The sequence below is a fragment of the Ambystoma mexicanum genome, chromosome 10 (assembly GCF_040938575.1).
Source record: "Ambystoma mexicanum isolate Mex_15411 chromosome 10, UKY_AmexF1_1, whole genome shotgun sequence".
Lineage (NCBI taxonomy): Eukaryota > Metazoa > Chordata > Amphibia > Caudata > Ambystomatidae > Ambystoma > Ambystoma mexicanum.
The window spans coordinates 850,135,077-850,149,837 of NC_090932.1; the positions used below are offsets into that span (position 1 = coordinate 850,135,077).

The 14,761-nt window shown below is 44.6% G+C and overlaps 1 protein-coding gene across 6 annotated transcripts in view; it reads left to right on the forward strand.

The window, feature by feature from the left end:
- The window catches only part of LOC138491794 (multiple epidermal growth factor-like domains protein 6), a 1,495,213-nt gene that overhangs the window by 1,291,433 nt on the left and 189,019 nt on the right, over window positions 1–14,761 (forward strand). For all 6 annotated transcript variants that reach the window (XM_069618507.1, XM_069618508.1, XM_069618505.1 and 3 more), the window contains one exon: window positions 1,341–1,472. In XM_069618507.1, the coding sequence (XP_069474608.1) occupies window positions 1,341–1,472 (132 nt within the window). The remainder of the gene's footprint in view (window positions 1–1,340; window positions 1,473–14,761) is intronic.

Consider the following 14,761-nt stretch of genomic DNA (forward strand, 5'->3'; position numbering starts at 1 on the left):
GCTGTTTTATTTCTGCTGCCTGGAATGATGCTGGTTTTCTCTCTCAGAAAGTGAGTTGCTATGAACAGGTCTCACTTTCCAATGCTCCTTGCTAAAAACATTTACAGCACCCATGCATACTTTTGCCGGGCTGCCTCTACTGGCACATCAGCAGCTGCAATGTGATTTACTACATGCATCCCAAAGCCGGGAAAGGAACCCCCTACATCCCATCGAACACCTCCCAATCATTGAGCTAAATCCTAGAGTGCGGGAATGGAATTCTCCGCCTTTTGCAGATCTTGAAACTTTGTAGACATTATTTTAATGTGCATGCCACCATTTTACTTGATCACAGGAGTGGAGAAAATTGTGTCCAGTAAATCTAGCAAGTGACAATTGAGATTGAAACAAGTTTGAAATTGACAAGAAAGGTGCCTGTGGTCACCTGTATTAATTTTTGTACAGTACATTTGGTCACACAGCATCACAAGCAGAGGTCGAAGTCGGCAGGATCTACTACGCGCCTCTACTTTTTGGTAAAATCAGCCATCGCTTCCCTAATTTTTGTGATGTGCAACCGTTCCTGGACGGCAGTCAAAGGGAACTTTTGTGTTTTGCTGCCTGCTTACTGGGGATTTGAACATGGGCTCTGCTCGGAATGCCCCAATGTCACAATCCACTGAGCTATCTTCCAGATGTTGGTCTGCTGTTGTTTATTTCAGTAGCCTGCTTGGGACATGAAACCCATTCCTCATAACCCTGCCCCCACAGTGACCAGCATTTGCCTCCTGCATTTCAGCACAATGAACATGACATTGCTGCAAGTACAGATGTCTGTTCTGGTTGTGGGTGGGAAGGGTCGCTTTAGTCTTTAATTGTGTGACGGGTAGGTAATTAGATAGGGGAGGGGGTTTGAAGCAGCATACTTGGGGGACAATGACTGAAAGTAACGGTGGTCATTTAAAAATGCATTTTCTTTCACTGTGTTTATTAGTACTGTTGTAACACAGTGGTGGGGCAAGAGTGGGGGAAAAGACAGGACCCAGGTATGGGGTTTGTATCGCAAGTACGGTTGAGGGGGTCGAGGGAGTGAGGGGCAGCGGGCAACATAGCTCCACTACCTTTTTTTGTACTTTTTGGACCATGATTCCATGATGCAGTTTCGAAACCAGAAACGTGCTGCTGCTGCCGCCTCTTAGAGTCTAGCTCTTTAACCAAGTAAGACTCGTCCCAAAGTAAATGTAAGGACAATAACATACCAGTAGGTGGCAACCTCTACCAAGCAATGATGTGATGCACATATTTTGCTGTGTACGCAGTTTAATGCGTTTGTTTTGTTGTACTTGGGTTTCTTTCAGCTTGTTCTCCGGGAACATACGGAAAGAGTTGCAGTCAAGAGTGTCACTGCTCGGGAGAAAATGAGGCATGTCACCCCGTGACTGGAAAATGTAGTTGCTTGCCTGGTTTTTATGGGATCCGTTGTGACCTCAGTAAGTTGCTTTTCAGTTCTTCAAATGTTACATAAGGCAACAATATTAAACGAGACATAATAATGTAACGTTGCTGGACACGGAGCCCGTCAATTTTCATCTGACTCAGAGGTGAGTTATGGGCGAGGGGTATACAGACGGTGAGGGACAAAAACCTGCGTCCTCTAACTGGTCACAAGTGCCATATTTTTGTTTTATTTATTACATTTGCAAAGGGCCTAAACCCGAGGGCATCAGGGCGCTGTTAATGAAACCAGTTACACACATAAATATAAGGTATAAATAACCCGGAAAAAGACTGCACCCAATGTTCAAAGAGGTTGTTTTATTTTCAAAGTGCCCTCACGTGATGACACGTGTTTCGGTCTCCCTGAGACCTTTTTTCAAATCAGGGCTATTAATCAGTCATAGCACCATATAGTCATAACAAAACATTTTTTTACGCGAAACAAATAATATAATGAGACATTCACATGAATTGGCGTGTACAGATAAACAAATTGAATAAAGTTCAGTAATTAAATATGAGAACAAGAAAAACATTTCAATGAAAATTAAATGAATGGAAAAAATAAAATAAAATAAAAAGCCAGACAATAATTGGGGTGGGGAAAAGGGGGTGGTGACAGAAGGGGTGTTTTTGAGAGAGATAAATGCAAGACACTTATTAGGTAATGCATTTGATGGTAGGTATAAATCAACAATGTATTCATTGAAAAGCTCATAGTAAATGTTAGAATTATTACCTTGAATTCCTCTTGTGCCCCTATTATATTTGGAATTAATCCTCCACAATAAAGGGGTTAGGTCCCTACAAATGTGAAATATTGACATTGTCACCTGTTATATCAATATTGGTTAGGTAAATCATTCAGATGCAGCACAGTAGTGTCTCAGTATTCCTGTCAGTGTGAAGCGTTTTACATTAACATTAACGTTTGTGCTAGCGTTAACTTATAGCTATCTTGCTAAAAAAGCCTCCGAAATGCAATGTTATGTGTCATTGCTCCTTTATAGTTTAAGAAAGGAGGTACGCGGCGTCCAGATACACAATAATGCACATAGGTGGGGTATAAAATGCTGAAAGATCGGGCAAGTATGCGCGCATGTTATCGTGCAAGTAATTTGACGTATTTTAGAGTAAAAAGGCCGTGAAATGCCAGACGGTCTCTTACCTCTCGTACCAATACAGCGTCTGATTGCGTGTTGCAAAGAATCTCGAGGGGGCGCCATTAGGCGTCCTCTGTGTAAGTATTTACGTTGCTATAGTGATGAGCACCCTGGTCAGTCACATAGCATACAAGCCAGGAGATGCGAGGCAAGACAATCCCCGCCCCCCCACACACGTACAGTCATTTCAGTAGATGTGCTTAACCATACAACAATGTAATTTAGACAAAGAGCCAGGTTTTTAAGGCCTTGCAGAAGGGACACTAAGATTCCTCTGCCCTTAGGGCAGGGGCGGGCATTCCATTGGTGTGCTGCCACTGCAGGGAAGCTAAAACCTACACCTCTGACTTTTTTAAAGTTTGGGGGGGACAAGGTGGTGGGTGTGGAAAGACCTCACTGGTCTGGTAGACTTGGATCTCACAATTATTTGAAACGGGTATAGCGTTAGCAAGACATTTATGCTTGATGGCGAGTGCTTTAAAGATAATGGGAGCCAATGCGCTTCCTTTCTTGCTGCTGAGATGTGTTCTTTTTTGGGATGGTGAGTGCTGCAAGTAGGGCATTGTTTTGGATTACCTGCATTTTGTTAATGTTCTGTTTTGATGGCCCAGAAAAGAGATGTTGCAGTAGTCAAGTCTCGCTCCTATAATTGCTCTGGTGATGGTAAGGAAGCTGGTGCATGTGAGGGATTGTCTGGCTGCATTGATGAGTTAGGCTGTGCATGCAACTGAAGAAGCGATAGTGTTCACTTTTCTGGTGAGGGAGAGGGATGCATCGAAGTAGACAGCCAGCATTTTTACAGATGCTAAGACGGGGATGTCATCTATGGTGAAAGGCTGAGAATTGGCGTTGAGTTTTGTAAACATGGACGGTGACCTCACCAGTGGGATTGTCGTTTTTTGTCAATGAGGCATTGGTGGTTTGTGGCCATCCAGGCGTGGATTGCTGAGTATATTTTGTTTATATTGATGGAGTCCATGTCATAAATGCCTGACAGTGGGTGGAGGATTTGGCTGTCGTCATCCTAGAAGATGTAGGCTATGCAGATGGAGTCCAGGAGCACGAAGAGGGGTTTGGTGAAGATGTTGTAGAGGCAAGGGGAGACGCAGGATCTTGTTGAACACCACACAAAATGGGGATCGGAGGGGCGCTGGCAGTGTCTGAGAAAACTCTCATGGATCTGTCTTCCAGGAAGGCGGCTGCCCATGTCTTGGCCTCACGGGGGAAGTTGGCGGTGGCCATAAAATGGTGGCAAAGGGTTTTGTCTTTCACCAGGTCAAAGGTGGCAGAGAGAACCATGAGGAGTAGGAGGGCTGGCTTGCTTTCATCTCTGAAGGCATTGATCTGTTTTTTCAGGTCTAGTAATGCCGATTCAATTCCGTGTCCTGACTGGACGCCTGATTGGCGCATCCCAAGGATGTGGCTAGATTCTAGGAAGGCTTGTATTTAGTCGTAGACTGCACTGTCCAGACTCTTTAGTAAGAACAGGACAGTTGTGATGGGGCGATGTTTGTTTTAGGAAGGGGAGAAACCACAATTCTTTTAGGCTGGCTGGGACTTGGCTAGCTGAGAAGGAGGCATTATTGGATCTAGTAATGAACGAGACTAGGGCTTCTGAACAGTATTAGGAGGGCACATGTTCCCTTTACATATAGAGGGTTTGAGCTTTGTAAGTATATTAGTAGTTTCTACTTCCGACACTTCTCTAAAGTGGAAGGAGAGTGTAAATTGGTGATTTGTAGAGAGGTGTAAGGTAGGAGTGGTTATAAGGGCTTGTTTCTTTTCTATTTTCTGTTGTAGAGAGTTAATTTTGGATCGCATAGCCATTTGGATATTTATGCACCAAGTCTCATCTTTGATGATAGTAGTAGGGGGGTGGACAGTGTTTCCATCTAAGGATTCTGAAAATGTCTTGGGAGTATGAACTGGCATTCTTTATTCTAGTGTTGTAGGCTGACGCTTTGGCTCTAATAATGGACTGTTTATATTCTTTGGCAATCGAGATGAAGAAAGCTATCAAGTGATCTGTTACATCCTTTCTCCAAATGGTTTCCACTTGTCTTTTTCTTTGGATCAGAGTCTGTAGGTCAGGGTTAAACCAAGAGTTGAGTTGACCAACTGGTTTGGGTCTTGGGCATTAATGGGGCCACCAAGTTTATAGCCTTGATCAGGGTGTTTGAGTAAATATCTGCTACTGTCTTTGGGTCTCCAGAGTCAAGATTCTCAGGTAAAAGTGTGTGAGATGAGGCGAGATGGAGTCTTTGGATAATTTGTGAGTGCTGCGTGAAAGGGTAGGCGGCAAGGCTGGAGTAGCAGGTGGCTGCTGTTTCAGCAGCTGGAAGGTGATTGTCACAATGTGGTGATCTGACAATAGGCAGGGTGAGATGGAAGTGATTGAGATCTGGTTATTCAGATCCGCTACCCTTTCCAAGGTTCTACCCTTATTGTGGGTTGGGGCTGACACCCGCTGATTAAAGCCAAGGTTGGAGAGTGCGTTAGAAACAGCTGCAGCAGAACTATCTGAAGGGTCATTAAGGGCTAGAGTCAGGTTCCCGAGTATTATAGTCCTCGAGGTAGGTTTGAGGTTTTTTCCTACCGTGTGATTGCGGTCTTCCTCAAAGGAGGCCATTGGCCAAGCGGTCGTTAGATGATGTTGATTGACTGATGCATTGAGGTGTGGCTTGACGAATTCCTACGTGAGGCCCTTTTCTCTTCAACTCCCTGGGCGGCAAAGTAATGAAGCGGTGTCGGGAGGCGGAGTGCCGGGTTTCTGATTGATACAAGTCCCTGCCCTGCCAACACAAGACCCCTCCCGCCCCCAAACCCCTGAGAGATGGGAGGTGATAGCCGCAAGCCAGTGAGTCAGAAAGGCAGGAACCTTTAGCAAATAAGCAAGCAAATCAGCAAGCAGGCAACAGGTCAAAAAGCTCTGGGGTGTAACCTCAGAGTTAAACCGGACCCTTTTTTTGTCATTGTACACTCCGTGCTTCTCCACCCAAGGCGTGGACTACCCAGAGGGTGGGGAAGGCTGCTACTGGGGTTAGTGGAGAGTGTCTGCTATCAGCCTGCATTAAGTGCCATTTAGATCTGGCTGGCCTGGACTTTGGCACCCACCCCTGAGGACCCTGATTGAGGTCTGAGCCCTGAATAGAATTAAGAAGCAGAAACATAAACAGTTTCGCAGAGAGTGCCACCTGTACTTGTGTTTTGTGGTGGTGAGTGCCAACAGCTCCCCGCTCCGACACTGGTTTTGGTGGCCCACTGGAGCACGCTGTCTAAGGGAATCTATATTAAAATAAAAAATAAAATAAAAAAAGGTACTTCTAGACAAACCCATCATTCCTCCTGTAATCTATCATACAGAGAGCATGAAACTACTGAGGCGGTGCAGAGGTGGTCTTCACAGCGGGACAAATTGTCCAGGAAAGAGACCGCAAAGTCTAGGTAAACGGGCAGAGATCCTGAAAGTCCAACCATGTCCCAAAAAAGGGAAAAGGCACTTACTCGGTACTGCCGGTATAAATACTGGAAAGCAATACAAAATGACCATCTATTTACCTTCCTCAGTGCTGCACCCTCCATCATCAGCCCCTGCCGATAACCTACTACTGTCCTCCTTGACCGACTCTAGAATGAACCCAGAGCCTTTAACGGGACACCACTCCCTCATGATTGACAACAGCGGCTCGTTGCTTAACCTCTGTCTTGACTTGAAGAGCAATTTGTTGGGTCAGAACCAAGCTAAGTATAATGGTAACAGCTTTGGAGGTATTGATCTGTCAGGAAGTCCTAACCTTGCATCCTTGGCTTCAAGCCCAAAGTCCTCTCGCGAGGAAAGTGCATATGCGGAAAAGTTGCAAACGCTGCACCAAATGATGACTCTGCAATGGAACTGTGCCCTCATGCCGTCTTATCTTTTCACCTATATTCCATCCTCTCTAAAGTGGAGGCACGGATCTCACTTCGTACAAATTTGGCAGCAGAACACTAAGAACTAAAACACATCATCAGAAGAGTTGTAGATGTCTTCCTTGCCAGTAGTTTGGATCTAAGCACACGAGTAGGAATAACACCTACTGAGACCCATACACATCTGTTGTTCAAATTGCCCAGATTACCACCATTGGTTCTCCAGTAAGCAAACCGGAAATAGTAATGGAACCACAGCAACTTGATATCCCTCCGATCCATCTCGCCACTATCCAGAAGGATACCTTAACCATAACAGCGGCAACAGAAGGGGATACCATCAAGGTAGAGCGCCTTTAGATGTCTCTCTTAGGCAGCCAACCCAAGCAGCCAAATAGCTTAAGGAAAAAACTGGCGAAAGGAAAAACTCAAGTAGGCTAAGGAGAGTGGCGTTTGCCAATGAGATGAAAGGCACTGAGAAGCCCAGATGATTTGCCTCTCCAACTCCAATTACCATTTCAAAACATCTGGGTAATGGGACCACAAGGTAAATTGAATTTAGGGGCCCCATTGACAAATGGATAAGAGTAATGCTGAGGCTGCGAGCGGGCACCAAGAGGTCCAGATGCAAGGAATCGGGCTATCTGGTAATAAAGCCGAAACCAGCACTATGAATGACACTCAAAGAGCTACCAGATCCACATCTAATAGTCTTCCTGGCCCATTAGCAAAAATTTGTATGGCAGTGGACTCCTATACAGAATACCCACGTGAGCGCCCAGAGCCCTTGCAAGGTCTGAGATCATTAATATCCCTTGGCCAACTGGTTAAATTGGAGGAATTTTCTCCAATGGCTGCCAGCCCCTGCCTAACCCAATCCAGATTATTGGCAATATAGAAGGATATCCCTTGGCTCTCATCACTTAAAAGTGGCAACCTACTGTGTGTGGAATTACCAAAGTGGAATAGCCCCACAAACTGGATACTTATCAAACTGGCATCATCTGCCATTGCATCTCTATTCTGTGCCTGTTCAACCGCACTGTCTGAGCTGGGATTCAAACTGATGGTATGCCATGATGATAATGAGAGGGAGAGTAAGTATGGAGCAGTGGAAGATGGCTGGGGCTATGCTACGAGCACCCTGGAACAGGCTGCCTGACCGAGCCAGCAAGGTGGTGCTGAAACGATTAAACACATGATGAAGATTATCTCCTGGAATATAGCAGGGCTCAATAGAGTTATATCTGATCTGGATTGGTGTAACTTTGCCAGCAAATATAAGGTGCTGCTGTTTGAGGAGCCCTGGTCACTAAGCCCAGTGAATGTCTTAGGTTACATGAACTATACTATCCCAGCGACTGGGGGCACGAGGGGAGGGCCACCAGGGTGCCTGCAGATTTGGATTGATATAAACCTGGAGTGGAAGATGACCAATGTGGAGACCCACTCAATGGATCTGCAGGTCCTCTCGGTGGCAACAAGAGGCGGATCAATTCCGGCTAGTTAACTTCTATAACAGGCCCAAATTGGACTTTGACAGGGGAGTTATGTCAAAACTTCAAGAGCTGACCGAATTAAGCATCCCCTTGACCCTCCAGGGAGAATACAGTAGTTGCCGGAGATATGAACTTCCAGATTGAACCTCTAAAGAAACACTAGAGCTTTGGGATGACCAAGATGTAGCTTGGATTATTTCAATTCTTAAGACAACTCTGCCAAAAAGGGCCTGTAGATACACAGTTGTGAATCTGAACCTAGGAGCCTGCAATGGCAGAATACCAGATGACCAGCCAGTGAAATCAACATTTAACGATCATAATGGCTTGTCGCGTATAGACTACATTTTCATCACAGGCACCAGCTGGTCTAATGTCCTGGGCTTTGAAATAGTAGAAAGAAGTGAGCGTGATCACTATCCCCTCGTGCTACAACTCTGCACAAGGGCACTAAATCCATTGCCGAAGCCAGACCGTCACAGGAGCCAATCTGTGACTGGCTTTGACACTGTAAGTAAAACTATGAACTGGGCTACATGGATAAAGAGATGTCAAGTCAGAGGTGTATGACTCCATCAAAGATGACTTGGGAAATAGCCACAGTATTGGTTTGTCTAATAAAATGATCATTGCAGAATTTGAACTTTGAACTAATAAATAGGAAATTGACCCCCTTTCTAACATATATACCAGTCTGACTGAAAAGAAGACCACAATGCCAAATTGTTGGGATGACAAGGACTGTATAAAGGCAAAGAAAGCCATTGTCTCATGTAAAAGAGCCGTGCAGAGCTGGATAAGTACTGCCTCCAGGACCTCAGGGCAAAATATAAAGCCATAATACTAACTAAAAAAACAGAGTTAGCCAAAAGAAGGTGGGCAGTCCTGCATATGGCATTGGCGCAGGGAGGTAGTGCCAGCTCTTGGAGTCTAGTAACTTCAAGGTAGTTGAACCCTGAGCAGGCTCTTCAATGACATATCTCTGCAGAAGAGTGGTGAACTCATTTCTCTAGACTGTATGCAAACCCAGACTGACCAGCAGGGATTGTGCTTGGGCAAAAAGAGAACGACCTACTCCAACCAGTGCCCTGGCCCATTACGGGTGAGGAGGTAAAAAATGCCCTGAATTCACAAAAACTTGGAAAAGCAGCTGGCCCGGATCTGATCCCTGTGGACTTCTACAAAGATGAAATCTTATTCTGGGCTCCAATTCTGTTTAAGGTTTTTATTGCTGTTTTCAGTTTGGGAGAAATCCCCAAGACTTGGAGAGGCAACCATAGTCCCCATATACAAGTAAGGGGGGAGGGTACTTCCAGAGAATTATCGCCTTATCTCGTTAATAGATTGTGTCGGCAAAATATTTGGAAAAATAATCCTGACCAGACTCCAAACTTGGGTGAATGAAGCAGGGATTATTACAGGAGCGCATGCAGGATTCTGTGCTGGTAGAGGTACTGTGGACCATTGCTTTCTTTTAGTCTTATTGATAAAAAATATGTAATTCTGTCCAAAACTAGGCTTTACGCTATTTTTCTTTGATTTGAAATCTGCCTTTGATACCGCCTCACGAACTACCATTTGGCAGGTATTAAGGGAACGCAATGTACCCAAGCCACTGGTGGATTCTAATAAACTGTTATACTCAAAATCTGATGCATCAGTCTGCTGTGGAGCTGGGGGAGAGAGCAATCAAGGCCGTTTGTAGTGAACAGAGGGATGCGCCAGGGAAGTGTCCTGGTGCCCCTTCTCTTCTTACTTTATATACAGGGTCTAATAGATGCACTAGAAAAGGATGCTCTAATTGCCATAAGAATTGCAAATAAGAAATGGCCTATCCTCTTCTATGCTGATGAGGCGGTCATTCTGTCCACATCTCCTAGGGGTCTAGAGACATTATTGGCTATTTTTAAGAGTAAGTGCAGTGATCCTGGCCTGGAATTGAATTCTGCCAAAACTAAAGTCGTGGTCTATAAGCCTCCCTATATGAAGAATATTCCTCTGAGAATAATGGCAGATGGATAAAGCTGGAACAGGTCAATTTCTTTGACTACCTGGGAATTGGGTTCCATGAGTCAGGGGTTTGGTGCGACCAACTTACTAAGGCTAAGGAAAGCCTGGGGAAGTATAGCGGTGGAATATACTCTTTTTTTTCCAGTCATGGTAGTGGGACAATCTCCCCGGTACTGGAACTATGACAAGTAGGCCTTACCAGTGGCACTTTATGGGGCAGAGCTGTGGGGTCATTCTAAATCGGTCCCATTGTCAAGTATTGAGAATAAGCTTTAGAAAAAGTTACTCTTGTTACCTACAAGTCCTCAGACATCCTTGGTGCTAGTGGTCCGTAGTGTTTTTTCTATAGCCGACCAGATTGCTCTCAAGACGGTACTCTATTGGGTCAGACTATGGTCTGCCCAGGGCCTGTCAACATACCGGGAGGATCTGACGAATGTTGTACTTTTGGAAGGGACAAAGAGTTGTGGTTGGTTGGCCCATGTAAAGCTTGTATTATATATGTGGGATGAGAGAGCTCTCTGGGATAACCCATCGATTTGTAATAATTCTGTCAAAACAGAGCTTGAAGCAAAGGCAAGGAGGAAAGCTATGGAGGCTGGAAGTGCAATGGGCCTCCTTGAAGAATGCTCAGAGTTCCCACAAGCCTTTTGGATGGAATCCAACCCCCTTATGAGCATTCTTTATATGTATGAATGAGGCTGTGGATATTGTATACATCATGGTACACCCGCTCATGGTCAACCTCGAGATCTGGGCTATGCCCACTATATGCTTCTACTAATGAAACATTAACACATTATATGCTAGTTAGTGTATTTGAAACCATTATTTGCTGTGTTGGGAGTGGGTGGGACTTAGGTAGCTATGCAACTTCTTATGAGCTCTGGCAATAGAAAAATGGTTGTTTCATCTCCACGTTATTTATATCGAGCCTGGCTATTAAGGCAGAAACATATGGGAAGTGTTTTTAATAAAGACGCTTCGAGCGTGCTCTCCTCATAAAAGTGATATTGGATGAAGATGATATACCATTTTCACTAGTGTTCTAGGATTTGCTCTGATAATTTTACTGTTCGATATATGCTTTTTACTTTATTTCTTTTTAACATTTGTATACCTAATTTATTGTATGTTTCTTGTACAAACTGTTAAATTGAATTTATGCTAAAGGTTATATGCTGAATAAAGCTGCCAAATTGGAGGATGTGTAATAGTGCTGCTTGTGGCACGACCCTTAGTGCTCTTGGCTTGGGAAGATGACAGCTGGTTGAGACTGTGATTATGTGTTATTTGGGTCCCTCTATATTGGCAAACCTGGGTGCTTTTACATTTTGGCAAATTCACGCTACTGGGTGAGCAGGTGGCACGGGCATGTTAGGGGGGTGAGGTGAAAGACACTCCGGCTAGGAACGGTTTAGGGCAGGGGAGCATGGTGATGATTGGGCAGTAAAGTTTCACGTAACGATGCGAACTGGATGCAACTGAGCCACTTTTATGAATATATACATTGATATTGATATTGATATTTTATTTCTATCTCGCTTGTACACAAGTGTTTCAGAGCGCGACCAGGCAAGGGAGGGGAACAGAGGAGAACAAAACATCGATCTTACTGGGTCCAGTGACATTGAGAACGCGCAAGTGCATGGGAGAGGGGGAGGGGAAAATGCATGGAAGGGGGGAGAAGTGGAAAGTGCGAAGCAGAGGAAAAACAGATAAATAACAATAAATAAAAAATAAGGCAACAAACAGTTTTAGTGCAGCCAGCAATTTGCAAGTGCTAGGTTTAAGGCAGCAGACAGGGTAGGTCTGATAAATGCAGGAAGAAAAAAGGGGGGCTGTATGGGCACAGATACAGACCCCAGTGCAAGGGGTGGCCCGGAGGCAGTGCGGGAGGGTGGCAGGGTGAGCAGGTATCTGGGCCCGGAGGACAGAGGGTGGCCAGGTGCACGGTGCCAAGAGAGAACAGATCAGCAGGGGAGAGGGGGAGCGAAGGCAGAAGAAAAGAGGAAGGTCTTGAGGTGCTTCTAGAACCGGAGATGGTTCTCCTAAAGTTGGGCTTACTTTCCATATGCAGCGGCTTGGCTTTGGCTGAATGCATCAATGCTGGCGTCCATGGTAGTAAGCAGCAGAGAGCTCAGGATGCAATCTTGTTTCCTGCCCTGTGGTCGTGCCCAGCGCTGCCATACCTCTTCAGCGGGTGTACTCCATTTCCTCATCCCTTGGCCAATTAGCACCTTGGTTGACTCTGAGTGCCCCAGGCTGGATATTGCAGGCATTGTTGGTGGCCATTTTCACAAGGCTTACACCAGGCAGTGTGTAATGAGCTTTTTTGAGTTCTGTTTGCCGCTGGGGTCCAATGGTGGATAATTGGCTCAGCAGAGCTGCAGAGAGCCCTAAATGCATGAGCTGGCAAGGTGACTGAACTTGTCCCTTATGCAATCCCTTACCTTGATCTAACAGTTCAAAATCTTCAAATTGTAATCGTCTTGGATGCCCTGTGCACTCAGATTCCAATTTAGGCAAATACTACGAGTTACGGACTGCATTCTGACAAATTTCATTGGAGGGCCCACTCTCGTACTACAGGCATTCTAATGAGCATGATAATGGACAATGTTTAAAGAATGGTTTCTTTTTTTGAATTTAGTATAACTATAAATTCAGAAATCAAATTTCCGAAGTCAAGAATGTAAAGAAAGGCACTTCACATATATTTGTAAAAATCCATCTTGTAATCAACAGTGTCAGGGGCAAACAGGCAGCGAGGATAGCTCAGAGGGCAACGCTCTCACATGCAGAGATGGAAGTGTAATGTAAGTCATTGGTACCCTGTACCACTAGTGCGGTTGCATTTTCCAGAGCATACCTTTAGTTCAAAGGCTCAAGAAACATATTCTTGATACTTTTTCTTTCTCCTGAGCCAAATATAGAATCGTCTCAGGCCGGACATTCAAGCACTGCCAGTTTCCCAGGTCTCAACCAGGCAGACACACACACAGCGTCCGCGGCTCTGCATGTCGTTAAGGTGCTCAGGTTGCAAACACATTTCTTTTATCAGTGGCAGACACTTTCATATGCAATGATGGAACATTTCCAACCCAAACATCTCGCACAGCAACAGTTACCCTGCAAATCTGTGGTAGTTAATGTGAGAAACACAAAGATCCCTTTTCAAAGATTTGTTTATATCCATGATGTCTACTATCATGACATGCAAACAAATAAAGTTGCTTTAAGTCACTAATCAAATGTTTTCAACATCATGAATAAGGGCGAGCTGGAAGCTTATGACAAATAATCTGCATACCTATCTTTGTTTATTACACAACTTCTTTTCATACATGTCTTAAATTGTGGAAAGTACAGTGGGGTTAACTAGGTTTTTCAGGTTGGCATTATCTTGCATTCTGGGACTTCTAGTGTACCATTCAAGATGGTTAACATTAAATGCACAGTGATATTCTTTTGGCTTACCATGTTGCTATAAGCATTTACATGTTATGTGATGTTATTAAGCATTTTTTTTTGTACGTAAACTATATGGGACATTATTACTGTAGACCTTGAAATCCAACAATTAGAGCCAAAGTTTGTGATCCTGCTCCCCTCCACTCAACACCTTTACCCTGCCCCCCTAATCCCCCGACATCTGTCCGACCATTCCTTTCCGTCCTTTTTGGATGCATCCAGAGTACCACTTGTTCCTTTTTTCCACTTCCACCACGGCTCACATGGGTTTGATATCCGATCTGACACTTAGAAGATGAAGGAGTCTGGCATTAAGCTAAATATACCGGATCAAAAAAAAAATATACAATAACATCAATTAAATAAGTGTAGCTTGCCAGTGCTATTTGGATGGGTGATGGCAGAAACATTAACTCTTGTAGAATGGGTGGACTGTTCTGTTGGCAAACTAAATTTGGGAAGCTGCATTGATTATGGGGTATATGGGAAGGAAGGAAGGAAGGAAGGAAGGAAGGAAGGAAGGAAGGAAGGAAGGAAGGAAGGAAGGAAGGAAGGAAGGAAGGAAGGAAGGAAGGAAGGAAGGAAGGAAGGAAGGAAGGAAGGAAGGAAGGGAGGGAGGGAGGGAGGGATCAGGAACTGATAGGATTGGGAGCGAGGGGTGATGGGGTGGGGGATAGATGGCAAGGGATGATAACGTGCTATGGTGAGGAATGATAAGGCAGAGTAGATGGCCGGATGAGGAAGGAGTGTTCGAAAGCGGGAAGGTGGCATGCAGGACGGTAGGAAGGACAGTAACATAGGGATGCAAGAAGGGATGAAGGAGGTAGAGTGGGGGGTGTGCAGGAGATTAAGAAATAGTGGAGGAAAGAATTGAAGGCAGGATCAATACAAGAAATAAAGCAAGAAAGAAACGTTTGTAGAGCGAAGATTCTGACCAGATAGTGTTTTAATTATTATCCAGTATCCAGGGACGTCATTTAGGGGTCGCCAGAGGTCGCAACTGCGACCTCTGAGGTCTCACTTGCGACCACGATTTAAAAAATAAAAAATACAGATTTTTTTAATTTATTTTTTTAATGCAAGTACCTGGGCTGTGGCCAGCACCATGTGGCTCTTTACTTCTGGAGTGGCAGGGTTCTTGTTCAGGTCCCTTAAAAAAAAAATAAGAAAAATAAAAACAGGAGTGCCATTAGTCTAACACTTTCAGCACTGACCCTAAATAAGAAA